The sequence below is a fragment of the Eriocheir sinensis genome, chromosome 2 (assembly GCF_024679095.1).
Source record: "Eriocheir sinensis breed Jianghai 21 chromosome 2, ASM2467909v1, whole genome shotgun sequence".
Classification (NCBI taxonomy): Eukaryota; Metazoa; Arthropoda; class Malacostraca; order Decapoda; family Varunidae; genus Eriocheir; species Eriocheir sinensis.
The window spans coordinates 9,184,305-9,211,434 of record NC_066510.1 but is presented as its reverse complement, the minus strand read 5'-3'; the positions used below and the strand labels follow the sequence as shown (position 1 = coordinate 9,211,434).

The following is a 27,130-nucleotide window of genomic DNA, read 5'->3' as shown; positions in this document are numbered from 1 at the left end:
TGAGATTGCCCATCGAACGTAGCATCCTCATGTGATTAGTTCCCTCAGTAGCTCGGCAAAAGTTACTGCCTGCACACTGCGCAGTCAGTGAATCTACCAACCAACCCTTTTGTTTACAATTTCAAAGTCACAGCTGCTCAGGGTAAGAGCACTGTAACACTTCAACCAACAGTGTAACACTTTGAACACAGACATGGGCACAAAGCAACATACGGTACCATAGTCATAATTGTAAGTAAGGTGGCCAAATGTAATACTACATATACATTAAGTTCAGGGATAATGTGGAGCTTTTAATTTTTTTCTACATATATCTTGCCAAATTATACTCTTATACTCCGGTGCGTCTTATATGGCAGGAAATATGGTATATTACTCTTTCTGTTGAAAAGGAGTAATTTGGTTATTTATTTATATGGAAGATGATGGCTTAAGTAAATAAATACAAATACATGATGATCAGGGATGACTTCATAGAGAAGAATAGGAACGAAAAAAAAAAAAAAAAAATATATATATATATATATATATATATATATATATATATATATATATATATATATATATATATATATATATATATATATATATATATATATATATACAGTGGTACCTTGAATACGAGTTTAATTGCTCCAAGACCAAGCTCGTAAACCAATTTACTCGTATTCTAAAACGACTTTTCCTATTGAAATTAATGGAGTTCCACTTAATTTGTTCCAGGCCCAAAAAATTTTGAAAAAAATTAAATATATAGGTATATTTTTTTAGAATGCAAATTGTGGATGTAGAACGACCGTCCTGCATAGCAAGCTGAGACACACGAACACCCCTTTCAGACTTTTCAATGATCTCTTTCTTATCTTCTATTGTTATTGATCCTTTTTCCTTCTCTCACTGCCTTCAGTGGCACCTGTCTTCCTCTTGGGCCATTGTGTGTTATGTGGGTGAAAATACTCAAAGAAGTGATCAGAAAGCACGTCAGTTCACCGCCCAACCTCAGACAAACACTGACTGTGTACATGTGCTCGGCCGACCAATAACTTGGGCGGCTGCCACGAGATTGCAGTCGCCGCGCGGGATTTTCAAAACAGTCACAGGCGGATGGTTGCCATTTCCTTACATTTGCTCATATTGTAGTTTATCGCTCGTACTCTAAATCGATTTTTTACGAGTTGAAATGCTCAGATTCTAATTTACTTGTACACTAAGTTACTCAGATTCGAGGTTCCACTGTATATATATATATATATATATATATATATATATATATATATATATATATATATATATATATATATATATATATATATATATATGTACAGGTAACTTGATTTATGCGAGTTTGTTTTACGCGTTTTTGAAATAACGCAGGGTCCAAAATCCAAATAAATGTTTAATTTACACGTTTTTTCCACTTATACGCGGTATATTACGGAGTGGCCACCATATGTCTCACGTAACTGGACTCACACAGCGCCATGGCCACACAGCTGAGCTCATTTGTTCCCGCGCGCCACTTGAACAACAATACAGACTAACTGACTAGAGGTGAATGGATGAAAGCTGGATCAGGTAGAACATTTCTGTTATTTGGGAGACATTCTGGACTGTGAGGCGGGAGTGGAGAGGACTGTGAGAGCAAGAGTGGCGGCAGAGTGGTTAAAGTGGAGGGAGATGGCTAGTTTACTTGTGAATCGTAACATCCCTCTAAAGAGCAGAACAGGGGTGTACCAAGCGTGTATCAGATCAGTGATGTTGTACGGAGCAGAAACATGGGCTCTAACTAGAAAATTGATGGAGGTACACTTGCCCCTCGATTTAACGGACCCTGATTTAATGGATTTTGGATTTAACAGACCACTAAATCTCAACGGACAAATACCCAGCAACAGACATTCTGGGTAGATTTGTCCGGTGTGACACCAGTGTAGCGTGATAAACAGTTGCCCGTGAAAAACTGTTGCCTCCCATCTGCGCATGCGTGGCCCGGCTCAGTCTGTCTGCTCCCAGACTCGGCAGAGCACGGAGGCCTCGGGTCTCCCATCACGTAATGCCTGATCTTGATCTTACAGGTGACTTGGGATTTCTTCCACATCAGGCCTTTGTAATGGCAACACCTATATAAAAAAATAGCACACAGAAACAAAGAGTACCCATCATACTTTCTACTCCCTACTCCTAACATACCACATTCATTCTCTCTAGGAACTCTTTCACTGCCACAATCTTCCTCTCAGTCTTCTCCCCACACAGCCCCAGCAGAAGCAACATCCATTCTCTCCCTGTCCTTTCAACCACTTCTTTCATCTCACACAGCCCATTTCAGGTTGGATAATTCTTCTCATCTTATCCATTCCTACTCGCTCATACTTCTCACATTCCAGCGTCATGTGCTCAACTGTTTCAAACTCTCCCCTGTCACACCTCTGGCACACTTTGCTGCAGGAGAGAGAGAGAGAGAGAGAGAGAGAGAGAGAGAGAGAGAGAGAGAGAGAGAGAGAGAGAGATAGAGAGAGAGAGAGAGAGAGAGAGAGAGAGAGAGAGAGAGAGAGAGAGAGAGAGAGAGAGAGAGAGAGAGAGAGAGAGAGAGAGAGAGAGAGAGAGAGAGAGAGAGAGAGAGAGAGAGAGAGAGAGAGAGAGAGAGAGAGAGAGAGAGAGAGAGAGAGAGAGAGAGAGAGAGAGAGAGAGAGAGAGAGAGAGAGAGAGAGAGAGAGAGAGAGAGAGAGAGAGAGAGAGAGAGAGAGAGAGAGAGAGAGAGAGAGAGAGAGAGAGAGAGAGAGAGAGAGAGAGAGAGAGAGAGAGAGAGAGAGAGAGAGAGAGAGAGAGAGAGAGAGAGAGAGAGAGAGAGAGAGAGAGAGAGAGAGAGAGAGAGAGAGAGAGAGAGAGAGAGAGAGAGAGAGAGAGAGAGAGAGAGAGAGAGAGAGAGAGAGAGAGAGAGAGAGAGAGAGAGAGAGAGAGAGAGAGAGAGAGAGAGAGAGAGAGAGAGAGAGAGAGAGAGAGAGAGAGAGAGAGAGAGAGAGAGAGAGAGAGAGAGAGAGAGAGAGAGAGAGAGAGAGAGAGAGAGAGAGAGAAGGGGCGGGGCCACGCACGCTAAGATGGGGAGGCAACAGTTTATCACGGGGCAACTATTTTTCTCGCTACACCGGGTTTAGAAACATCAAAACCATAAAATAACATTAAACATAAAATCTTATTAAAATAAATTTAAAAATAACATTATGTATACTACTATGTATATCATAAAATCATAAAAAAAGAAAAATTGTTCCGAGCTTGAAGGGAGGCAGGTATAGAGGCTGACGTAATATGTGTTAACATGGTGTAATCTACCGTTCCTCGGAGCAGTAGACTGCACAATGTTAACACTGGTTCCACCACCAGGTTTGCCAACTGGCGTTTTTCACTGCCAAATTTACCCATTCTTGGCAGTAAAACGTGTGTTTGGCAGTGAAATACGATAATTTGGCATTTTGGCATTAAAAATTTATAAATTTGGCAGTCAAGAAACCGAGTGATGCAATTTTGGTTAGTATTGCATAATGAAATATTATTCTCGACAAACAACCAAACCCATGCCTACGATACGTATACAATAAGCGTACGGCTTTGGTATTCTCGGGCTCTCGCAAGTCGCAAGCCCGTCAGTAGTCACTACTCAATGCACTCTGTTGGTTGCGCGCTTCTGAACTCGCCAAGATGTCTAAGTGGAAATGACAATACGATTCTAGGAGAAAGTACCAGGATACATGGGAGAAGGATGGCAATACATGGCAATGATAATGTCTTCAATGATTTATCCTTAATTAAGGTAAGTTTAACTATTAAAATTAGTTAATTTTATTTCACTACGCCCGGGAATCGAACCCGGGCTCTCTTGGTAAGAAAAGTGTGAATAAGCACAAGAGAGGAGGAGGAAACGTGCAGCGATAAAACCGTACAAGTCACAAGAAGAAGAAGACATGGCCACGTGGCGCAGCGTGAACACCAAACACAACACACAAGACACACCACCGCGGCGCACCACTCACCAGTGTGCAGGCACCTTGGCGGTGATGGTTAAAGCAGCTATTACTCGGGAATAATATTGGTGGAGCAGGGTGCTGCCTGACAGGGCTGTTCGGTGATCGTGGGGTAGACATGGGCGGATTAGTCTGGAGGTATTTCTGCTGTGCAGCGGCCCAGTCAGCTGACATTTTCTATGATACATGTTGGAAAGAACGGATATCCATGGATGACTAATTGTAAACCGATATTTATCGTATGTAAGTATTTTCAAGCAATGGACTTTTTCAAGCAACTGACCACCCTTCCCCCCTTTTAACCCTATAAGTTCCGAGGGTGGCCAGAAGTGGCCACCCCTCAGGCACTTCGATCAAAACGATACACTTTTTTATTATCAGGTGTAAAAGAAAAACAGTCCTACAGATAAACGCCAATCATTTTGTAACAGTTGATACATTATGGAACGGGATGAAATGGCTGCCAACTGCCAGATGTACAATAACCTATACGATACGATGATACTAATACTGTTACAAATATATATACCTGTGTTGTATACCGCATGTTTTGCATTTTTTGTTTATAAAGCTTTAGCTGATACACTAAACAGACCAACAAACCAACTGGCTGTGGTAACTATAATGAAGGAAACCTATAGGCTATATCCGTCGGTAGTGTGCATTCTAGGTGCGTTCTAGCAAGGCCCTCTCTAGATGGCATTAGTTCTAGCTGCAGGCGGCACGGCCAGCGACACAAGCTTGTGACTGATGATTGATTAATAATTTATTGTTGCAAGTAAACAACAACAGAGAAGGGAGGAACATGCCATCTCAACCCCCAGGCAATACAGAGTGTGATGGTACAACTAGTAATACATAGGGAGGCAGTACGATGAGGAGGAGGGAGGAGGGCGGTACCTCCCCATATGTATGCGTTCTAGCCTTCCTTTTCTCCTTCCCTCCCTCCCTCCCTTCCTTCCTTCCTTCTTACCTCCTTCCTATCCCTCCCCACCCCCTCTTTTGGAGCCCAGGAAACAGGGAAACAAGCACGAGGGAGAGAGACAGAGGAAGGAGGGAGGGAGGTAAAACATATGGATTATTTTACTAATTCAGGATGAAAAGGAAAGCGAAATAGTAATAATGAAAAAAAATACTCTCATGAGATGGAGGGAAGAGGTGGCAGCCACTCTCTCTCTCTCTCTCTCTCTCTCTCTCTCTCTCTCTCTCTCTCTCTCTCTCCTGCAGCAGGAATTAATAATAAGGAAATAATGAAAAAGAGGTAACGTTTCAAGGGACAAATTTCAGCCTGACTATTACCCATGAGAACAAAAATACTGACAAAGCAAAATATAGACAACTATCTTTTTCCTTTCCCTTTTGAACATTCTAACTGCCTCTGTTTTACCACTGAGGAAGTTAAGATAAAGAAATACTGGAAAAGAAGTAAGAACAGTTCAAGTGACGGAGAGGGGCGAAGAAAGGAAAGAATAAACGAAGTAATGGCCATTCTTCTTCCCCCTCGCTTCCTCAAACCTTCTAAATGACTGTCTCTTTCTTGTCGAGGAAGTAGCCTAACAGTGAAAACATAATGAAAACTAAGTAGCTACTCTATGGTTTCAGAGCTGGTTATCCTTCTGCTTTTTTTCCTCCCCATAATGGAAAAGAGAAATTAAGATATATGATTAGTTAACTAGACAAATTACTGGTACGATTTTGACGGGGTGATTTTTTTTCTTGAATGTCAAAACGAGGATATAGAAATGGAAATGCAAGTTGACTGATTGATTGTGTCTTATTCTCCGTCTTTCCTGCCCTGGTTATTTAGGTATTTATTTATTATCATGACGTAACGAATCGTTCTTCTAAGGGTATTTGCAATGTCTGAAGTGTAATATTTGTGATTCTTATCTCCGTATAAAAGCTCTCGCTGTCCCCGCCGCCCGCCGCACCGCCCCAGCAATGGATAAAATTATGTTTCCGGTCAACCTACTTCCACCCCATTGACGTATCAGAAACTTACTGAAAAAAAAAAAAAAAAAAAAAAAAAAAAAAAAAAAAGGAATTGAAAGGCTCTCCACCATGGACGTGTCCGTGTGTGTGTCTTACAAAAGTGGTAAATTTTTTTCTCTCTCTCTCTCACAGACACACTTGTAGGTACGTATCTCTTATCATCAAAGCTGGCTATTTTGTGCTGATTTTTCCTGAATAATAAAATCAACAGCGAGGCAGCTACATACATTATGTATGTACAGTCGGCTATAGAGAGTAGTGACACACTGTCCAGTAAGTTTCGTTCAGAAAGCGACATCTGGCAACCCTCCACGCGACATGAAAATTATTACATCCTATCGAAATCGTACTGTTGTGGTGATCGGTGGTCACAGGTGCACTCTACATAATTTTAAGATAGATATTTATCAAAAGTGCCCGTCGCTAACGCTTAATAAATATTTTTTCTTTAGGCTCTGTCGCTACATTTTGACACGAGCTTTTAGTTTCGTTCAAATTTAGTCAAGAGCAATTCTAAGTTGTTTATCAAACTATGATACACTTAAAAATATACTGCACTTATTAAGGGAGATTGTTATGCCTTTTGACTTAAAAAATAAATCCCTGACAGCCAAGATCTTGTTCTTTATTAAAAAAAATATATACGTAATAATAGGCTATAAACGTTCACATGATGGCGTCGTCGACCGCGGGCTTTTCTACCCTTGTACTCAACACACGCACACACACAGACACACACACACACACACACACACATGTATTTATACTTAGATACTACGTAATCTTCACGGAGAAATGATTTTAGATTTTTGATGATCTGAATTGTCTTTGAGGCTTTATAGTGACCGGGATTAAGGCTGCGAGTTAAACAGAACCTCAAGCCTATTTGCTGTTTGATGGTAAGGGAGCATTAGTCACTGCCTGCCTCTGTGAAGGACAGCATTGCACACGGTATTTTCAAAGTTTAATAAGAAAAAGTGTTTCAGACTGTTCGTGATGTTTTACCTCGTCATCATCATCATCATCATCATGTAGAAGACATTCGTTATCGCATTTCTAAATTGAATTCATGTAATCTGGTATATTTCTAACCACATTATATTATAATATAATATCATACAACATTATAATTTTACGGTCACACACACACTGTACACCCTGATACGCGTCACTAACATCGCCAGTGAATGCGCCACCGTGGTATAGTTGCCATATACTGCCACCAGGCTAAACATTCTGAAAACCATGACACTACTCTCTATCGTCGACTGTACATTTGTTTGCCGAGTGGAGATGTCTCCATTCTTCCTCCAAGCCTGTGACAAGCGACAGAGGGAGGGAGGGAAGGAGGGAGGAAGGTAGGTAGGGAGGGAGGGAAGGAGGGAAGGAGGGAGAAAGTTACCTCCGTTTTTTTTATACCCTTTTTCTTTTTACTTTCCAGTAGCTTCTTTTCACTCATTATTCATTATTGTTTTACACTATTGATTCAGTACCAGTACTTAGTGTTCATGAGCGTTATCATTGTTCAGATAAATGAGTACGATGCTAGGTGTTATGAGCGCGAAAATTTGAAAAGCGTAGGAAGCGTAGGACCAGGGTGTTTTCCAGGGGCGGGGATTAGGGATGTCAGTGATAGGGTAGAGATGTGCATGTCAGGCGAGGGAGTCAAACCCATCGTCTGCCTGAGCGTGGGAGGGAACGACATAGGCAGGTTAGGTAGCGAGCAGCTTCTGCGTTGCTATAGGGAGGCTCTTCGAAGAGTTACGTCCAAGGGCGGGGTTCCTGTGGTGTGTGGGGTTCTGCCAAGGTGGCGGGTTGGTGGCATTTGGCGTCCAGGGCTATTGCATTAAACTTGCAGGTTGGCAGATTATTGCAAAGCCAATGGATGGATATTTGTCGACACCTGGGACCAATTCTTTGGCAAGAACCACCTATACCAGGGGGACGGGGTTCACCTTTCATGGGAGGGGGTTCAGATCTTGTCTGATGCCCTTGAACAAGGATTGGGGGACCTGCACATTTTTTTAGGGTAAGTACTAAGAGGGGGCCTAAGATGGCAATACCTAGTGGGAGCATTAAATGTGGTAATAATAATAGCAGCTGCAGGGTAAAGCAAGGGGTAGGTCTAAATGTGTACTATACAAACAGTAGCAGCACTAGGAATAAGATAGATTTATTGTGGGGAAAGGCGTGCGTAGAGAAATTTGATATGATAGCAATCACAGAATCATGGATAAATACTGCAGACAGGCACTTTCTCCCAGAATTAGAGGTTGAAGGGTATAAGTTATTCCACCAAGATCAAATAGGCAGGAAGGGGGGTGAGGTCGCACTCTTCGTCAGAGACAATCTTAAGTGTCATTATCAACTCAATCAAGGTAGATAGCAATACAGAATCCCTCTGGGTAGAAACAATAGGTAGGAAGGAGAAGCTTCTCATAGGAGTACTAAGGAGTACTAAGTATATACGGAGAAAAGCTGTATGACTATGATACCGTATGTTGCTGTGTGCCCTTCTCTGTGTTCAAAGTGTTCTACTGTTGATTGAAGAATTACAGTGGTCTTACCCCGATCAGCTGTGACTTTGAAAAGGTAAACATATGGGTTGGTTGGTAGATTCAACTTCTTTCAACAGAAGACCTCAACAGGAATTACAAGACTCCAGAGTGGAGGCTGCAGAATGTTTAACTTCAGACTTTGCTATCATTTCTGATTGGGGTAAAAGGAACCTTGTGTCCTTCAATGCCTCAAAAACCCAATTTCCCACCTATCAACTCGACATAATCTTCCAAACACCTATCCCCTATTCTTTGATAACACTCAGCTGTCAACTTCTTCAACACTAAATATCCGTGGTCTATCCTTAGCTCAAAACATCAACTGGAAACTTCACATCTCCTCTCTTACTAAATCAGCTTCCTCGAGGTTGGGCGTTCTGTATCGTCTCCAACAGTTCTTCTCCCCTGCACAGATGCTTTCCATTTATAGGGGCCTTGTCCGCCCTCGTATGGAGTATGCATCTCTCGTGTGTGTGTGTGTGTGTGTGTGTGTGTGTGGGGGCTTCACACAGCTCTCCTGGACAGAGTGGAGTCTAAGGCTCTTCGTCTCATCAGCTCTCCTCCTCTTACTGATAGTCTTCTACCTCTTAAATTTCGCTGCCATGTTGCCTCTCTTTCTATCTTCTATGATCTATCGATATTTTCATGCTAACTGCTCTTCTGAACTTGCTAACTGCATGCCTCCCCCCCTCCTGCAGCCCTGCTGCACACAACTTTCTACTCATGCTCATCCCTATACTGTCCAAACCCCTTATGCAAGAGTTAACCAGAATCTCCATTCTTTCATCCCCTTCACTGGTAAACTCTGGAACAGCCTTCCATTGTCTGCATTTCCTCCTGCCTACGACTTGACCTTTTTCAAGAGGGGTGTATCAAGACACCTCTCCACCCGAAATTGACCTCTCTTTTGGCTACTCTTTTCTGTTATCTATTATGGGAGCAGCAAGAAACAGGATTTTTTTTTTGTATTCCTTTTGTTGCCCTTGACGCGTGCCCTTTGATGTAATATATATATATATATATATATATATATATATATATATATATATATATATATATATATATATATATATGTGTGCCGTATTTTCCGCCATATAAGACGCACTGGCATATAAGACACACCTATAATTTGGCAAGATATATTTGGAAAAAATTAAAAACACATTTTCCCTGAACTTTGTGTACATATGCAGTACATTTGGCCACTGTACTTACAATTACTGTAAAACCTTTATCACTCGGCATGATGGGGGCTCCAGCTTTGCCGAGTTATTCAATATTCCATGTTATGCATATTCCTAATTCCTCTTCCCCCCATTTGCATATACAGTCAAAATTTTTAAAACACTGCACTACTCAGCAGCAGTAAAAGCTAAAATTAACACATACAAATGAAAGGGCATCTGTCGCCATGTAGTCCTAACAGAAAACACGTGTGTGTTTGAGGAGCGAGCAGGGAGAGTAAGGGTACATGTATTTAATGCAGAAATAGCGCTGGCAAGCCTTGACACGTGTAAACCATGAAATGTGGAAAAAATTGGCAGCATACCGAGATAAATCAAAGAGTGCTGGAGAATGAGATCACGTGGCCCTATTGTGGATACAATTTAGAAGAAAATGTGGGTGAGACATTCCAAGTGTAGACAATAGGATGTGATTAAAACTCGGCAGTATGCTGAGATGCATGAATTCTTTCCATTTTTTTTTCGTTATTTGTTTGAATTTGAAATTTATTTTTGTAATTAATAATTCGTTGCTTTGCCAAGTCATATCAAATTCTGAGTTATAAGGGTATTACTGTATGACTATGATACCGTATGTTGCTGTGTGCCCTTCTCTGTGTTCAAAGTGTTCTACTGTTGATTGAAGAATTACAGTGGTCTTACCCCGATCAGCTGTGACTTTGAAAAGGTAAACATATGGGTTGGTTGGTAGATTCACTCACTGTGCAGCGTGCAGGCAGTAACTTTCGCCGAGCTACTGAGGGAACTAATCACACAAGGATGATACGTTTGATGGGCAATCTTGATCTTGATCTTGACTTTCAGGGACCGTATACCTATTTTCAAGTAGAAATAGATGTTGATTAATTTCTTTCAATAATACTATGTTTTAATATAGTACAGGGGGGTCGCCTGATATGCGAACTTGGGATATGCGAACCACCTCATATGCGACCTCCTTCCTCCCTCCCTCCCCCCCTTGGGGGGTGGAGCACGTGGGAGCGGTGACTTGACTCGGTAGTAAGAGAAAAGTTTTTTTTTCATTCATTTCATGTTCCCGACTTCGCTAACATCCATTTCCTACCAAATAATGAACTTGCTGTTACTCACTTCCCGAAGGAAGGGAAATAAACAATGGCGCAATCTGGCAACTCTACTCTGTGAGACGGCTCCACGTGTTCTCTTCATCAGTACGTCTAAAGCAGCCATTGCTCTCACAAGCTGTGTCTGTGCTGTGTGCAAGCTAGCCTGTGGGCTATTGTTGTTGCTGTTGTTGTTATTATGGCGCCTCCAAAGAACTCGAAAAAGCAGTTTATTACATTGGAAACTAAGTTAAAAAAATGTGGCTGACCGCCCATATACCATTATTTACATGCTTTTTAAGGTTCCTAATATGCAAATTTGCGATATGCGAGGCTTTGAACCGCCCATATTCTCGCATATTAGACGACCCCCCTGTAGTTATTTTCACAATGAGAAACAAAAATACGCTTACAATAAACACTGAAGTCATCCATGGATATCCGTTCTTTCAAACATGTATCACAGAAAACGCACAGCAGAAATACCTCCAGACTAGTCCGCCCCACGATCGCCAAACAGTGATGTCAGGCACCACCCTGCTCCACCAGTATTGTTCCCGTGTAATAGCCGCTTTAACCATCACCACCAAGGTACCTGGCACACTGGTGACTGGAGCGCTGTGGCGGTGTTGTGTGTTGTTTCGAGTTCACGCCGTACCTCGGCTCCCACGTGTGGTGCGTCTTTTTCTTCTTGTGACCTGTATGGTTATGTCCTTCTCCTCTCTTCTGCTTATTCACACTTTCTTTTTCTATTTCATCACATTATTTATTATTTAAATCAATCAGAATTTGTACCTTCGGCATATACCGCGCAGGGTTAACTTTTTGGCATTTTCTAAGTGAAAAAAAAAGTGTGTTACATGCTGCAGAATATGGTATATTTCCTTCTGCAGACATCTGGCAACTATTGTGTCAAAGGGAGGTGTTTTGGGTGTTGGTTTCATACCAGTAACAATAACCCTAAGGCCTACCAAAACCTAACCATCGGCGTATAAGATGCAGGGTGATTTTTCGAATCTTCTTTTTTGAAAAAAAAAAAGAGGCGTTTTATATATGGAAATATATATATATATATATATATATATATATATATATATATATATATATATATATATATATATATATATATATATATATATATATATATATATATAGTTTTTTATGTGGAATTGTTGAGCAAGTAGTGAAAATGTAGTTGAGGTAGTAATTTATCTCATTAATATACAGATTAATAACCTACATTTCTATAAAAGAATACATATCAGATTATTTTTTTGAAATGTCTTCCCACAAGAGCTCCCACAAAAACTTGCCTCCTACAAATTTGTGGAAATTTCCCATAGAGTGGTAACACTGTTCTAGCAGTGCAGCCAAGTACTTTAAACAAGAATGGATCACATAAAGGAGTCGGAGTCAGAGATATTTACACAGACTCCGACTCCAGCCAAAAGTAAGCGACTCTGGCAACTCTGACTCCAACTCCACACCCTTGCTTATAACATGATAAAAATATCTTCATTATGCCCAAATATATATAAATCATATTATATAGACAAGTCTTTAGTATTATCTTACAATGCTATGACAATCAATGTCAAACTCTCTTTGTAAATTGGCAATGAAAAATAGTTGTCACCCGTATGCCCAAAGAAGTTAAGAGAAAGTTAAAATTCTGGTGGAATTAGGCCTCAAAATGTCCAACAGTGAACGGGCCAAGTAATGTGAAAAATCCTTAAAAATAGACACTTACTGTGAGAACCGATTCCTTTGCCAGTGCTGCATCTCCCACCACTACCAGCACTCCTAGAATCAAACCAATTCCTGCCCCAACCCATGGAGTCTGCTGGTCAACCTGGTAGACAAAAGTACTCATGATGGTAAATAAATACACAAAAAATTAAAGTATAGTCAGTAGTTACAGAATTATGAACCAAAATACAAGTGAATGTCATATGGCTTAATTCTTGTTAATCTCTTCGATGGAATCACTTCTTGGAAGAAACTCAGCCAGTCCTCTGGGCATGTACTAAGTCTTTGTTGGTAGAGTTGTTAAAAGTGCTTAAATAAAGATGGTATCTCAAATAATTATAAAACATTCACTATCCTAGATACATAAATAATAAATAGTAAATTCTTTAAAAGAATGTTACAGTAGGCGCGGTTGATATATGTGCGGTAAGGTTTTTACCTGCCTTGAACTAAATTCAGTACAATAGAAGGCTCAAGGAACAAAGAAGACACTTTTTTTTTTACTTTCTAGTACTTTTTTGTTTATCCTTTGGCATTTCTAACAAGCTTTAGATGCTTTGGAAGAGAGTCTGGAGGTAAGTTTGAGCCATGGAGTCCCACAGTTGCTGGATGGTGTCCTTGAGCTTCAGTAATGAGGAGACATTGTAGTTTTGCAACCCGGACTTGATCTTTCCCCAGAGGTTTTCTATAGGGTTAAGATCAGGTGAGTTGCCAGGCCAGCGGTTGAAGTAGCGAACACTCCCAAAAGCAAGAGCATCAGTCACTAGTTTGGCTCTGTGACATGGTGCCCCATCCTACACAAACAAATCTGCCTGGCACGCCTCCATCGACGGGTCAAGGTGGTCTATCAGCTGGTCCAGGTAGTTGTGCTGCTTTATTCTCAGGTTCTCTGGGAGGAAGACTAAGTGCCCCAGGCCGTGGTAGGAGAAGCAACCCCAAACCATAACTGAATTGGGGTGCTTAACCCCTTCACTACGGCTGGGCTAAAATAGCACCAGCGTCAGATCTGGGATCGCCGCGCGCCAAATTTCAAATGTCGCTATTGAATATAACAAGTTTTCAGTCATAAACTCAACATAATCATTATGTATTATATATGAAAACATGCAGATTTAAATGGTGCACATAAAGAAGCTTACTATGGCTGGGCCAAAACAGCGCCCCACGCTGTATCCAGGATCGCCGCACGTGCCAAATTTCAAATGTCGCTATTGAATACAACAAGTTTTCAGCCATAAACTCAACATAATCATCATGTATTTATATGAAAACAAGCAGAATTAAATGGTGCACATAAAGAAACTCACTACGGCCGGGCCAAAACAGCGCCCCGCGCCGTATCCGGGATCGCCGCACGCGCCAAATTTCAAATGTCGCTATTGACTATAACAAGTTTTTAGCCATAAACTCAACATAATCATCATGTATTATACATAAGCCCCCCGCCGTTCGCGGGTATTTGGTTCCACGAGATTCCTGTGATCCGTGAATCCGCGATCGACGGGACTATAATCATATAGGGAAAATAGGGTTTTGTTCTACCATCTCAATCGAATAAAAAAAAAAATCTATTTCTAAGGCATTTCTAGGCATTGTTATATAGTTTTACATACACATAAATCACAAATCAAATATGGACCGTAATAATTTAACCCTTTCCTTGCATGTGGTGCGGACGCGACTATCCCCTCAGGCGCAGTCAGGCAGCCCAATGGGGGGTCTCTTTTAACCTCTGTATCTCAAAAACTATTCATCACAGCTAAAAAACAAAAACACCATTGGAAAGAGGAGGTCCAGATCTATAGGAGTCGGTTATGTATGCCTCTCTTGTGAATGTACATGCACGTTCAGGGATGGTTGAATGTTAACACTTACGTCGGTGCGTGCGGGATGATCAGCCGTATTGAGAGAACTGCGAACATCTCTCCTTGAGATTCTGGCAAGGGAGTATTACCAACTGCAATATTTACAACTATTTGGTCAAAGAATCAGTCAGGTGATAGGTGAAGCCATGCAAAAATGCCGCTATATTGGGCAAGAACATCCACCAGTTACTTGTCCGTAGATTTGCCGCGTTGGGCTGATTATGATTTTCCACCAAATTTAGTGAAGAACCCACTCAACTGGCAATCCTGTGTTGTGAGAATTAGTGTTGGAACACTTTCATGCGCTGGAGATTTGAATGCGGGTGGAGCTCTCAGCGAGCGTTTAGCACCACCAGCAAATACGCCTAACGCTGTGAAGCTGCGTTTAGCAATGAAAGGGTTAACAGTCACTCTGTGGTTGGTTGTGGTGAGTGTGAGTGCATAGGCGGTGGTGGTTGGCAGGCGAGTGGTGTTTTTGCAGTACTTATCGGTCAGAAACTACGAAAAAATGCAATGCGATGAGTATGATAGTTTGGCAACACTGTGCATCAGTGTTTACCGTCTTCCACCCAGCCACCAAGTATTAGTGAATTCTCGTCTCTCCGCTTTAAATTAATATTCATATGTATATCCATATACATCCAGTATATTATTAATTAATTTGAGTGTTTACTGGGCCCTTGGAAGGTCCATTTGTTGCTGTTACCAGCGGTACGCACGTACAAACTTTATACCAGTTACCCCTCTGCCAGTCTCCACCATGTTTGTTTACTCCTCAAAGTAGTAGCCTCGAGTTTCAAAGAAGGACCAGTTCTGGCAGGTCCCAGTAAGTATCAAGGATTTTAAATGTATAATATTGGGATTTAGGGCCGTTTTCACAGTCACTTTTCTTTGTTTTGATCGTTACCAATGAGTGGCGATCGCCACTATTATATTTTCACGTGAAACTGGCCGATGGGATAGTGGCGGCTGCGGGGTTGGCCCCGCCCAGCATCTTGTCACACACAATCAACACCTCTCGTTTCCTCTGCAGCCACCACTACCCCAAAGGCCACTTTCATGTGGAAATACTGTAGCGGCGATCGCCGTTCATAGATAACGTTCAAAACAAACAAAAGTGACTGTGAAAGCGGCACTTAGTAAGGATCAGACCGTGTATACGCGAGTTTTCATCCGCATTCGGCAGGGGGTGTTGCAATTACCCTACCTGCGTAGAGGCGAATCCGTGAACGGTGAGGCCACGAACGGCGGGGGGCGTCTGCATATGAAAACATGCAGAATTAAATGGTGCACATAAAGAAACAAATTAATTGATAAATTTGAAATGTAAACATAAATAAAGATAAAATAACTCGCATATTGGCTAAAGCGAGCCAGGACGCAGTATGCGTGTCCTCGGATATGGTACGGGACACGCAAGGACGCAGTATACGCGTCCTCGTGTTGAATGGGTTAATGGTGTGGCATGTGTATCGCGGCTTAAGAGGGTCGCTACCATTTTTACGGTACACGTAATTCCTGGCACCATCACTCACAGTAAAAGTACTCGCCACCCAAAGTACTTTCCTCCACTGCTCCAAAGTCCTATGTCAGTACTGACGAGCGAAATTGATCCTCATTTGCCTATGGTGCTTTGTTACCCAGGGTTTGGGAACAGCATGACATCTGCAGTACTTGAGCACTTTGTGCAAGTAATCTTGAAGTGTACGTATTGCCACATCACCGAGTATCTTGAGGTTTTTCTGCTTTAATTCTTTTGCTGTAAGGGTCGGGCTGCACTTCACTTGCCTTTTGATGGCATTCTGGGTCCTCTTGGAAAGCAGCTTTTTCTTCCCAGGCCTTTTCTTTTGGGTCGGGAGGGGATCAGGTCCTGCATCACGTATTTTCTTAGTCTATAGCTATATGGACTGAAATTCCAGTGTTCTCGGCAATACACAGATTAGGCTTTCCTTCCTTGTATAGAGCATGTATGACCTCTATCTGAGCCTTTGTGAGTTTTTTTTTTTTTTTTCGGCACAGCAGTAGAGGGGTTGGATGTATAGTGTGCCTCACAAAAAAATTGACGGGAGAAAGAACCATGGAGCGGCAAACATATTCTCCTTGCCAAGGCACGAGGCACACTGAGCCATCCACGGGAACGGATATTAAAGGCAAGATGTCACTGAGTTGCCAAGTACAAGTGTTGCCAGATCTCCCTAGAATTAACGCGATGGAAGGGACATTTTATTAAGCGCGGTTTTTATGTACATTCCACCTGCTGCACATATATCAACCGCACCTACTGTATATTAATATCTAGCAGTAGCATGGGGCTGAATCTTTTTAAGAACATTGCTCCTATAGTTCATTCACTTTAACTGGATCCTTCCCAGCAGTGGCTGGATCCCTAGCCAAGTATGTAAGGATGCTGCTGATTGGCTGTTGGCTGGAGGGGTGTTTGACATCTCATTCACTGAACATGATCAAGTAGTTTGATAATATTTATACATCTTTATTTAGCTCATCTGTTTCACACGATTGGTAAATTTTGTTGGCACCATTGAAATGAGAAGTGACTGTACAACTCTAACATAGTTTTCAGAACTTGATAGGGTAACATAAAAAAAAGGAATTATGGTGAGTAGACATCAGAGCTTAACATTTAATGTTTATACAACTTATTACAAACCCTACCTTGTCTACTCTTATATTGCACTAGTTTCTAAAATCTAAAAGTACCATTGATTTCAGGAGAATTTTATGCATCAAAGCAAATGTTTTATGTATTCGAATATTGCTTCAGTGATGTCTGCAAATAGTGATTCTGTCTATCTATCTATCTACCTATCTATCTATATCCCCAATGCCCTGCTCCCTCACAGGAACTTCCCTCCAGGGGGAGGGCAGCAGTAGAAATGTCTCCATCTCTCCATGTCTGGCACTCCCTCTCAGCACACTCAATCCTGCTACTTCCAACTCTCTCGCTCCAATACTCGCACGCCCTATTGATCCACTTCACAGATGGTCTTCCCCTGACACCCCCTCCCTCAGTCCTTCCCTCATACACTCTCTTCACAAATTTATTCTCCCCATTCTCATCAAGTGTCCAAACCATCTCAGTGCAACATGCTTCACCCACTCAACCACTCCACAATCCACTCCTTCACACTGTCTGTCACACCCATACCAAACTGTTCATACACACTTTCATTACATTCCCCATCCCATCCTGAAACACCACATGCACCTCTTATGTAACTCATTTCCAATGCAAGTATTCTCGATTGCTGTGGTGCATTCCATGTCCACATCTCTGATGTATAAGACAAAGATGACAGGATAATACTGTTCCTTATTCTCCTCTTTACCTCCATGCTCACACTTCTTCCTTTCATAACTCTCTCCAATGCACCTACTACCTGTCTGCCCTTCACTGCTCTTTCCCTCATCGCATGCAAATATTGATAATAAGTGAAAAGATGTATAAAATTTTTAAGTATATTCTCAGACTTCTACTCACGATAACAACTTATATTTTCCCCACTGAGTTTTGAAAAATGTGTTATAAATGTACAATTACTGTCTAATTGAATGGTGTCAACAAAATTTGCCTATCTTATGAAAAATATGAGCAAAAATGAGAGATGCGAATTTTTTCAGAAACAAGGCTAGTGTGTTGGGGAATGTGGAGACGTCAGATGCCCTGCCTGCCAACAGCCAACCAGCAGCGTACTTAGTAGCGTGGTCATGCCCATTCGCGCTCCCCAACCCATCCTGCAGAAAGAAAGAGAGAAAGAGAAACCAGGAAGAGAAAACGAAAGACAGGAGGAGAAAAAGAAAGAAAGAGAGAATGAGAAAGAAAGAAAATGAGAAAGAGAAAAAAAGAAAATGAAAGAGAGAAAGAGAAAAACAGAAATAAAACAAGAGAGAAAGAAATAAAGACAGAAAAAGAAAGAAAAAAGAAAGAGAAAGAAAGAAAGAAAAAGAGAAACAAAGAAAGAGAAACAAAGAAAGAAAAAAGAAAAAGAGAAAGAAATAGTAATAAAGAAATAAAGAGACAAAGAATAAGAAAAAAGAGAAAAAGAAAAAGAGAACGAATGAAAGAGAGAACTAAAGAAAGAAAGAGGAATAAAGAGAGACAAAGAAAGACAGAGAAAGAAAAAAAAGACAGAGAAAGAGAAAAAAAGAAAAGAGAAAGAGAAAGAAAGTGAGAAAAAATAGAGTAATAAAGAAAGAGAGAAAGAAACAAAGAAAGAAAGAGAAAAAAGGTAGAATTAATGAGAATAAAAAGGAGAAAGAAAGAATTAGAATGAAAAATAAAGAGAGAGAGAGAGAGAGAGAGAGAGAGAGAGAGAGAGAGAGAGAGAGAGAGAGAGAGAGAGAGAGAGAGAGAGAGATTAAAACTACCAGTTGATATTGAGCACTTTATGATATCATATACCGGTCCGACCAGCTGATTTCTGCATTCTTTCAAAATAAAACCTGAAACTCCATCTGGTCCTATTGCTTTCCTCTCTTCCACCTCCTCCATTATTTTATATATCTCTTCTTTAGTTACTATTACTTCCTCCATTTGAACATTCATCTTGTCCTCTTGTGGTTCATTAAATTTTGATTCTTTTGTAAAAACTTGTTGAAACTTCTTGTTTAGTAGCTCAGTCATGTCTTTAGGATCTTCAGTTATCTTATTTCCATCTTTCAGTCTTTCTATTTTTTCCTTTGGTTTTATTTTTCCACTTATAAATCTATAAAACAATTTAGGTTCCTCCTTACACTTTTTAACAATATCCTTTTCGTATCCTTTCTCTTCCTTCCTCCTTATTTTCACATATACATTTCTTGCTATCTTAAAGTCTTCTTTGTTTCTTTGGTTCTTATTTCTTTTTCATCTTTTCCATGCTTTGTCTCTTTTTTTCTTTGCACCTGCACATTTTGCATTAACCCTTTCGTTGCTAAACAGTCGCAGCGAGCGTTAGGCATATTTGCTAGTGGTGCTAAACGCTCGCTGCGAGCTCCAGCCGCACTCAAATCTCCCGTGTATGAGTGTGTTCCAACACTATTTTTCACAACACAGGATTGCCAATTGAGTGGGTTTTTCACCAAATTTGGTGGAAAATCATATCAGCCTAGCACGGCAAATCTACAGACAAGTAACTGGTGGATGTTCTTGTCCAATATAGCGGCATTTTTGCATAGCTTCACCGATCACCTGACTGATTCTTTGACCAAATAGTTGTAAATATTGCAGTTGGCAATACAACCTTGCCAGAATCTCAAGGAAAGACTTCCGCAGTTCCCTCAATATGGCTGATCATCCCGCATGCACTGATGTAAGTGTTAACATTCAATACAGGTAACTCTCGATTTACGCGAGTGTTGCGTTCTTGAAGAGGTCGCGTAATTCAAAATAATGTAAATCAAACAAGAGGTAGGTTTCTGTCGAAAAATAAATACCGTAATTTTCGGCGTATAGTGCGCATTTTTTCACATAAAAAATGCCTGAAAGTTTAGCCCTGCACGTTATACGCTGAATGCACAAATTTTTAATGATTTTTTTTCTTCTTTGGGATGTTTTTAAGGGTCTGTTTTTCGTCTTATCCAATAACAACGGCAAACTTACCTTTAATATTGTTTATAATCCTTCATAGTCCGTAGCTGTCCTATAATATGTTACCATAGAATACAGGGCGATCTAATAACTACTATACAAAGACTAAATCGGTGGAAGATCGTCCATGCCTTGCTGTTATCCCGTTTTTCCGTCGGGCGCCATTTGTATGATCTTGATCTTGATGTCACAGGTGGCTTAAGATTGTATGACAAAGGAGCAGTACAAGCTACATAAAAAATCATATTGGAAAAAATGTCCATGTGTTCATTATTAATTATTAATATTAGTGAGAATAATGGGGTGAATATGATATCAGAAACTGTACATCATGAGTCTTGTACGAGGAGTTATTTCACGCAATCCCACCCCGGCCGCCATTTGCATTGTTTACAAACCACACAACCACACCCACACAACAAACAGCTGCATGCCGCGTGTCGCCAGAACCGAGATATCCACTCGGGCACTCATTCTCAGCCTCTCTTGTGTGAGGAAGAAATGAGGGACACCATGAGGGGCTGACTAGTATTGGTACCGGTACCGAGCAGTCTGCTACCAGTACCGTACTGTATTGCTGGTACCGTTAGTACCGGTACTGGTACCGGTACCTGCCCACCCCTATTGTTGAGTAGCGTGGCAGCGTAGGTACTGTATTGTTGTTCAAGTGGCGCGCGAGAAGAACTGAGCTCAGCTGTGTGGCCGTGTGAGTCCAGATGCGTGAGACATCTGGTGGCCACTCCATAAAATATCGCGTATAAGTGAAAAAAAACGCCTAAATTAAACATTTATTTGGATTTTGGACCCCGCGTTATTTTAAAAACGCGTAAACCAAACTCGCGTAAATCGAGAGTTACCTGCACTCCCTGAACATGCATGTACATTTGCAGGAGAGGCATACATAACCGACTCCTATAGATCTGGGCCTCCTCTTTCCAATGGCGTTTTTGGTTTTTAGTTGTGATGAATAGTTTTTGTGATACAGAAGTTAAAAGAGACCCCCATTGGGCTGCCTGACCGCGCCTGAGGGATAGTCACGCCCGTCCACGCTGTTAAAGAAAGGGTTAAACCAATCTTGCTTTCCTCTTTATATTGGTTTATATAATGGAACATATTTTTTGACTCCCGTCTCATATGCCTCTGTGAAAATACATTTCTCCTGCACCTCGTTTTTTCTTTTTAACTTTACCCAGTCCATCTTTTCATAACATTTCTTGAGATTTTCTATGTCTGCTTTCCTGTAGTTTCTCCTTTTTTCTTTGTATGATTCATCTTCCTCAGTGACATCCTCATCAGTTTCCAACTCTATTATTACATGATCACTTTTTCCCATGGGACACACATCTTAATTCATTTAACAAGTGCACTCCTTTCGTCAGCACCAGGTCATCTCGCTGGTTCGTCGTCACTCCTGTATCTTGTGTTCTCAGTCATCCACTGCATCATTAATTTTTCCATAGTCAGTTTTAGAAATCTTTCTCCCCATGCCGTCTCACTTTCTCCACTTTCGAATGTTTCCCAGTTTACCTTTTTGCAGTTGAAGTCCCCAACCAACAAGACTCTTTTATTTGCTTTGAGTAACCTACTCAAACTCTGAATTGTATCCTCTATCATCGTCTCATATTCTTCTGTGTTCCATGAGTTTGTTCTTGGTGGTACATAGGTTGCTATTATCGTCATCATTTCTCTGTTTTTGTTCTCCAAGTTAACACTCACTATTTCCACCTTTCCTTTTCCATATATTACTGATTTCACTAATAACTCCTTTCTCATCATTATCATCACTACTCCACCACCTTTGCCCCTCCTATCCTTCCTCCATACATTGTAGTTATTGTTAAACACTATCTGGATGTCCTCTTTTAGCTTTGTTTCCGTTGAACACACAATCTTGGGCTCTTTTTCCTTTAAGTAGTCTTGTAGTTCTAGTTTTCTAGGTATTATCCCATCTACATTGGTATACATCACACTTAAACCCTTAGTTGTTCCAATTTTGTCTAGTTTCTGTTCTCTTTAGGCGTTTCCCTTATATACCATTTCTTTATCCTGTCTCCCAAAACTCTCCCAAAAATTTATTTTCTTCCTCTTGTTCTTCTCCTTTACCTCTGCTTGCAATTTATTCCATTTTTTCCTCTCTTCCTCATTTCTATTCTTCTTTATATATTTTTCCTTACATTCATCTATTTCTTTCAGTTTAGTTGTTCTATACAGTGTTTCCTCTGTTACCTGCTGGGATTTTAGTCTTAATTTCATTGGCCTCGTTTTCACTTCTAAATAAGGACCCAGCCTTACGATCTCTTTTACCACCTCCTCAAGGTTTTGTCGTTCTTCATCATTCAAGTTCTTAAGTAAGTCCTTCACTGATTTCAGTTCTTCCTTTTCCCTTTTTGGTTTATATGTTATATTCTTCTACTTCATTCCAAATATTATAACACTCTTTTTCTTATCTGCCACATCTCTTACTAACTCTTCATTTTTTAAAAGCCTTGACCACCTCTTCTCTACATTTTCCTTCTCTTCTTTCAGTTGCTTTTTAATTATCCTTGAGGTTTACATTAGCTTTTTCATGTTCAACTTTCCAGGTCTTCACTTCACCCAACACTTCCTCTCTGACCCTCTGCTCCTCTTTGCTCGCTATTGCTTTCAGGTCTTCATTTTCCTTTCTTGCTACTCCTAGGCCTTCCTTCATCGTTTTTTCATATTTTGCCAACTTCTCTTTCAACTCTTCATTTTCTTGAATCGTTGTTTTTTTCCTCTCTTCTAAATTACGAACTCGTGACCGGAGATCCCTCTGTAGTTCCCTATCTTGCAAGTCCTCCTCGTCTCTGCTCTTCACTATTCCAATCCATTTGTCTAGTTTCTTTTCCATAAGCAGAATTCTTTTGTATATAGCCGATTCCTTACTCGCAAATCCAGGGAAACTAGGATCGTACCTTTCTTCTCCACTCTTGTCGCTAATCTACTCATCCAGCCTTCGTCCCTTCTTTTGTGCTCCATTTCCTCATCTTCCTGGTGTTATCCACTCCAAATCATCATCCCTCCCACTCATCCTACAAACCGGTCAAAATAGGAGACGGGCCCAACCCAGTAAACATCGTCCAGGCCCGCAAAACACAACTGACGAATCAGCTGATATCAGCACAGGTAGTTGGGTGAGGACCGTCCATGCCACACGCCTGCCTCTGCCGATGTGTGTGTGCATCCACAAGGGGGAACACCTGCATTTTTCCCCTATCCATTCCTCCCTTCCTCCTTCCCTCCTTAAACACACCGCTATTTCTGAGATGCTAATCCCAGGCTTAAACGTGTGAATTTTGTCTTCAACCCAACCTGCACTGCATGGTTGAAGCCATGCCCTACCTTAGCACTTAACCCGTACAGCGTCAGATATGTACGACATACGTATTATTTTTTAATACCATTGAGCGTCAGATACGTATGTCGTACATATTTAATGCATTATTTTTTCCCGTCACTGGAGTGTGTCGAGGGTGATTTCAGTGGTGGTGCCCTAGTAGACTGATCCTTTGGGAATACTGACCACCCAATATATTTCATTTATTGCCATAACTGGCAAGTCTGGCAGCCATTATTCTGAGTACACTTTTTTTTATTTGTGTGGATGTTGGAGGTGGTTTTGGAGATCGTGATGTGGAAATTGAGGTGGTTGGTGGTTGGAAAGTGGTTTGATAGTGTTGTGTGTGAGGTATAGTGGGTATACTGATGTCCAGAACCGGCAATTTTGTACCAGCAATTTTGGTAAGGAGGGGGCCACATAAGCGGTGGGTGGTAATGAAATGGGTGTTGGAGGTGGCCAGGATGGTGGTAGTGGAGTCAGAGTGAAGTTGGATGACAGCTACTTCAGGTGCTGACGGTCACACACAGCAATTTTACACCAGTAATTTCTGTACAAAATGGGCCGCGGGCTAGGTGTGAGGTCCTGAAAGGGTGGGTGTGAGGAGATGGTTGTTGGGGGGTGCTGGAGTGAGAAGAGGGTGGGTTGTGACCAAGGCACAGTCTGTCAGACGCTGGCCAGTCACGGCAGTGGTTTACCGGCAATTTTTTACAAGCAATAATGCTTCTCTCGCTAGTATTCACATTTGTTTCGCTGCAAACAATGAACTAGTGTCTTGAAAGTTTGTGGTGATATTTGTTATAATTTCTGTGCATCATACATTCACGGAACCTAAATAATAGTGCGCACGTACACGTGCACTACCAGTGAACTCGGGGCACGTCAGGTCAAGACAAAGGGTCATCGTTAGGTGGATATTTTCCACCCACATATTCCCACGTGGGTTTTTTCCATTCGTTCACAAACCAGACTCATGGACGTGATGTATATATTTCAGGTTGCTTTAGTGCATATACGTGAACATCTCTTTACGAATATAGGTAAGTAATTTACATACTTAGCTTGTTTCATGGCAAATATATTTGTATACAAACAAAGGGAAACCTATTACGATAATAAAGAGGCGACCAGGGGATCAAAATACAGTACCCTCTCGAGTTTCGCGCTCGCTTCGTTCCAAAGGTTTAGCGCTAAACTCGAGGATCGCGAAACTCGAGGTATTGAAAACACTGAAAAAGCGCTTTTTTTTTTTTACATGTGGGCTATGGTGCCAGTAGACAATCCATCTGGGCCTGATGGTCGGCCCCGAGCCTGTCATGGCCCAGGCAGCTGTTTATTGTTTAAGTTCTAACAGAACTGTTAGAACTTATTTGGTGAGTGGTTCATACAAACCAAACATACCCAATGGAAAGAAGAGAGCATTGTTAAAGACGACTGGTTTATTTGAATAGGCGTGCTGTTGTCAGATCTAGTGTTTTTTGATGGTGCGAGTAAGGGATGAACAATAGGCCTCCTTGTATACGTAGCAACTATGTATTGGAATGTGAACCATTTACGACCCGAAAGAAGTCAGTTTTTGTCGCGAATCCAAAGAGTGAACATGTCGTCCCATCGCTCATGCCGTGGTGATGGTGATCAAACCATTGAACACATACCATTTCCTCAAACGCTGGACTGTGATGCTAGTTTGTCGTCCTGTGATACTGACGATTATGATGATAGTGATGTGGATAAAGACTACTCACCAACCAAAGATGTTACGCGAGATAAGACAGAGGAGTTTGGGAGTGAGGATGAGTTGATCGAGGATGGTGATGGTTGGGGCGGCTGCCCCTGGCCATGCCCCTGTTCCTGCCCCTCCCTCTGTCCCTACTATGTACAGTCCAGTTCCTGAACATTCGGAGTGGCTGTACACCTCTTCAATGCTGGCCAAAAGACGACACGTGGGGGGCCTCTCGATCCCAGCCACCACAGCCAGGTACTTCTGCTGCAGCTCTGGCCGAGGAGGAAGAGGATGACGTGGAGGCCATGGAGGAGCTCCCCTCAACACCTCCACCACCTGAGGGGCCCCCCTCGTCACCTGAAGCTGCGGCTGGCCCTTTGTCAAGCACACCTCACGATGTGCACCACGTCCACCCCCATCCTGACTTCTTGTCACCCATCCTGGCCCCACCTACTCCTTCCCCCATCAGACCTGGGGGGCGCAAAGGAACCTTGAGGGAGGCGTTAGGGCGTGCTGGTGATGCTGGGAGTCAACAACGTGGCGGTGGTGAACGTGGCTGTGGGGGGCAGCGCCTGAGATAACCTGCACGCGTGGCACGTGGTAGGCGAGGTGGGGCGTGTGCTGCCAGGCGAGGTGGAGGAAGAGGACGGGGTGGAGGAGGTGATAGTGATGGCTCTGAGTCAGACAGGGGGATGGAAGCAATTTTGTGCCGGTTTTGCACCAGTTCCTGGATGAGCAAGAAGCAGGAGCAACAAACAACCAGCTCACCAAAGAGACCTTCTTCAAACAATTTTTGACAGATGAGTTCGTTGCAGAGGTTGCCAAGCAGACCAACAACTACAATTACCTCTATTTGGGCGGTAAAGTCGTCAAACCCAACACCAGGCGACATACCTGGCGCCTCTGCGATGCTGCGGAGATATTCTGCGTCACTGCTACGGTGCTGCTTATGGGGATCATACAGAAGTCCTCCTATAAGAAATACTAGTCGGCTGACCCACTGATCGCCACCAGTATTTTTCATCAAATAATGCCACTGAACCGGTTTGTGAACCTCATGGGCAATCTACACTTCTATGACATCCTCACTAACAACCTTCTCGACTTGCCAGCAGATATGATGCGCAGAATACAACCGGCATTCGACCACATCAGGAATGCATTTTGGTCGTCCTTCAAGCCACACCAGAAGCTGTGCATTGACGAGAGCCTCATGTTGTGGCGGGGGCGTGCCCACTTCAGGCAGTACATCCTCAGTAAGCAGAACAGGTTCGGCCTCAAACTGTTTGTCCTGTGTGACTGCCTGACAGGTTATGTCCAGGATATAATCCTGTAAACAGGATCAACGACCCAACTAGTACCTCCTGCTGGCACGGGTATGTCTGGGCAAGTTGTGTGCACCCTCCTGGAAGACTACCTGAACTATGGACACATCTTGTACATGGACAATTAGTACACAAGTCCACTGATGGCCGATTTCCTCCACAACAACAAGACTGGGATATGTGGCACTGTCAAGCAGAACCGGAAACATATGCCACGCCGGAATCCACAGGAACGTGTCAACAGGGGCAACGTCAAGTACAGTCGAGTCACGTATGACGCAGTTAATTGGTTCTGAGCAACGGCCGCACCATAGGAAACCGCGTCATAGGAATAACTAAACCTATGGAGAAAATACAATTTGGTTCTGCCCCTTGCCATTTTGCCAAACCCACACCCTTTTCTTTTTTTTCGTTCGTTCTAGCCCGAGTGCACTGGTATTCATTACAGTAAAACCTCACCATTTGCGCAGTCGCCATTTACGCGGCCTTAATTTGCGGCCATCATTCCACCATTTGCGCAGGTGGTCTCGTCATTTGCGCACCTCGCCACTATGGTAACGGTGTCTCACTGGCAGCAAAATGGCATCCACTGATCTTCTTAGGATGCTTACTAGCTGTTTTGGCAGCAAAATGGCGTCCGATGATCTTC

General features: G+C 42.1%; 1 protein-coding gene across 1 annotated transcript in view; it reads right to left on the bottom strand.

Moving 5' to 3' along the window:
• Window positions 1–27,130, bottom strand: part of LOC126998146 (uncharacterized) — a gene marked incomplete at its 5' end in the record, with an annotated part of 45,424 nt that overhangs the window by 9,045 nt on the left and 9,249 nt on the right. Inside the window, one exon of the mRNA XM_050859574.1 lies at window positions 12,628–12,729. Within this exon, the coding sequence (XP_050715531.1) occupies window positions 12,628–12,729 (102 nt within the window). The remainder of the gene's footprint in view (window positions 1–12,627; window positions 12,730–27,130) is intronic.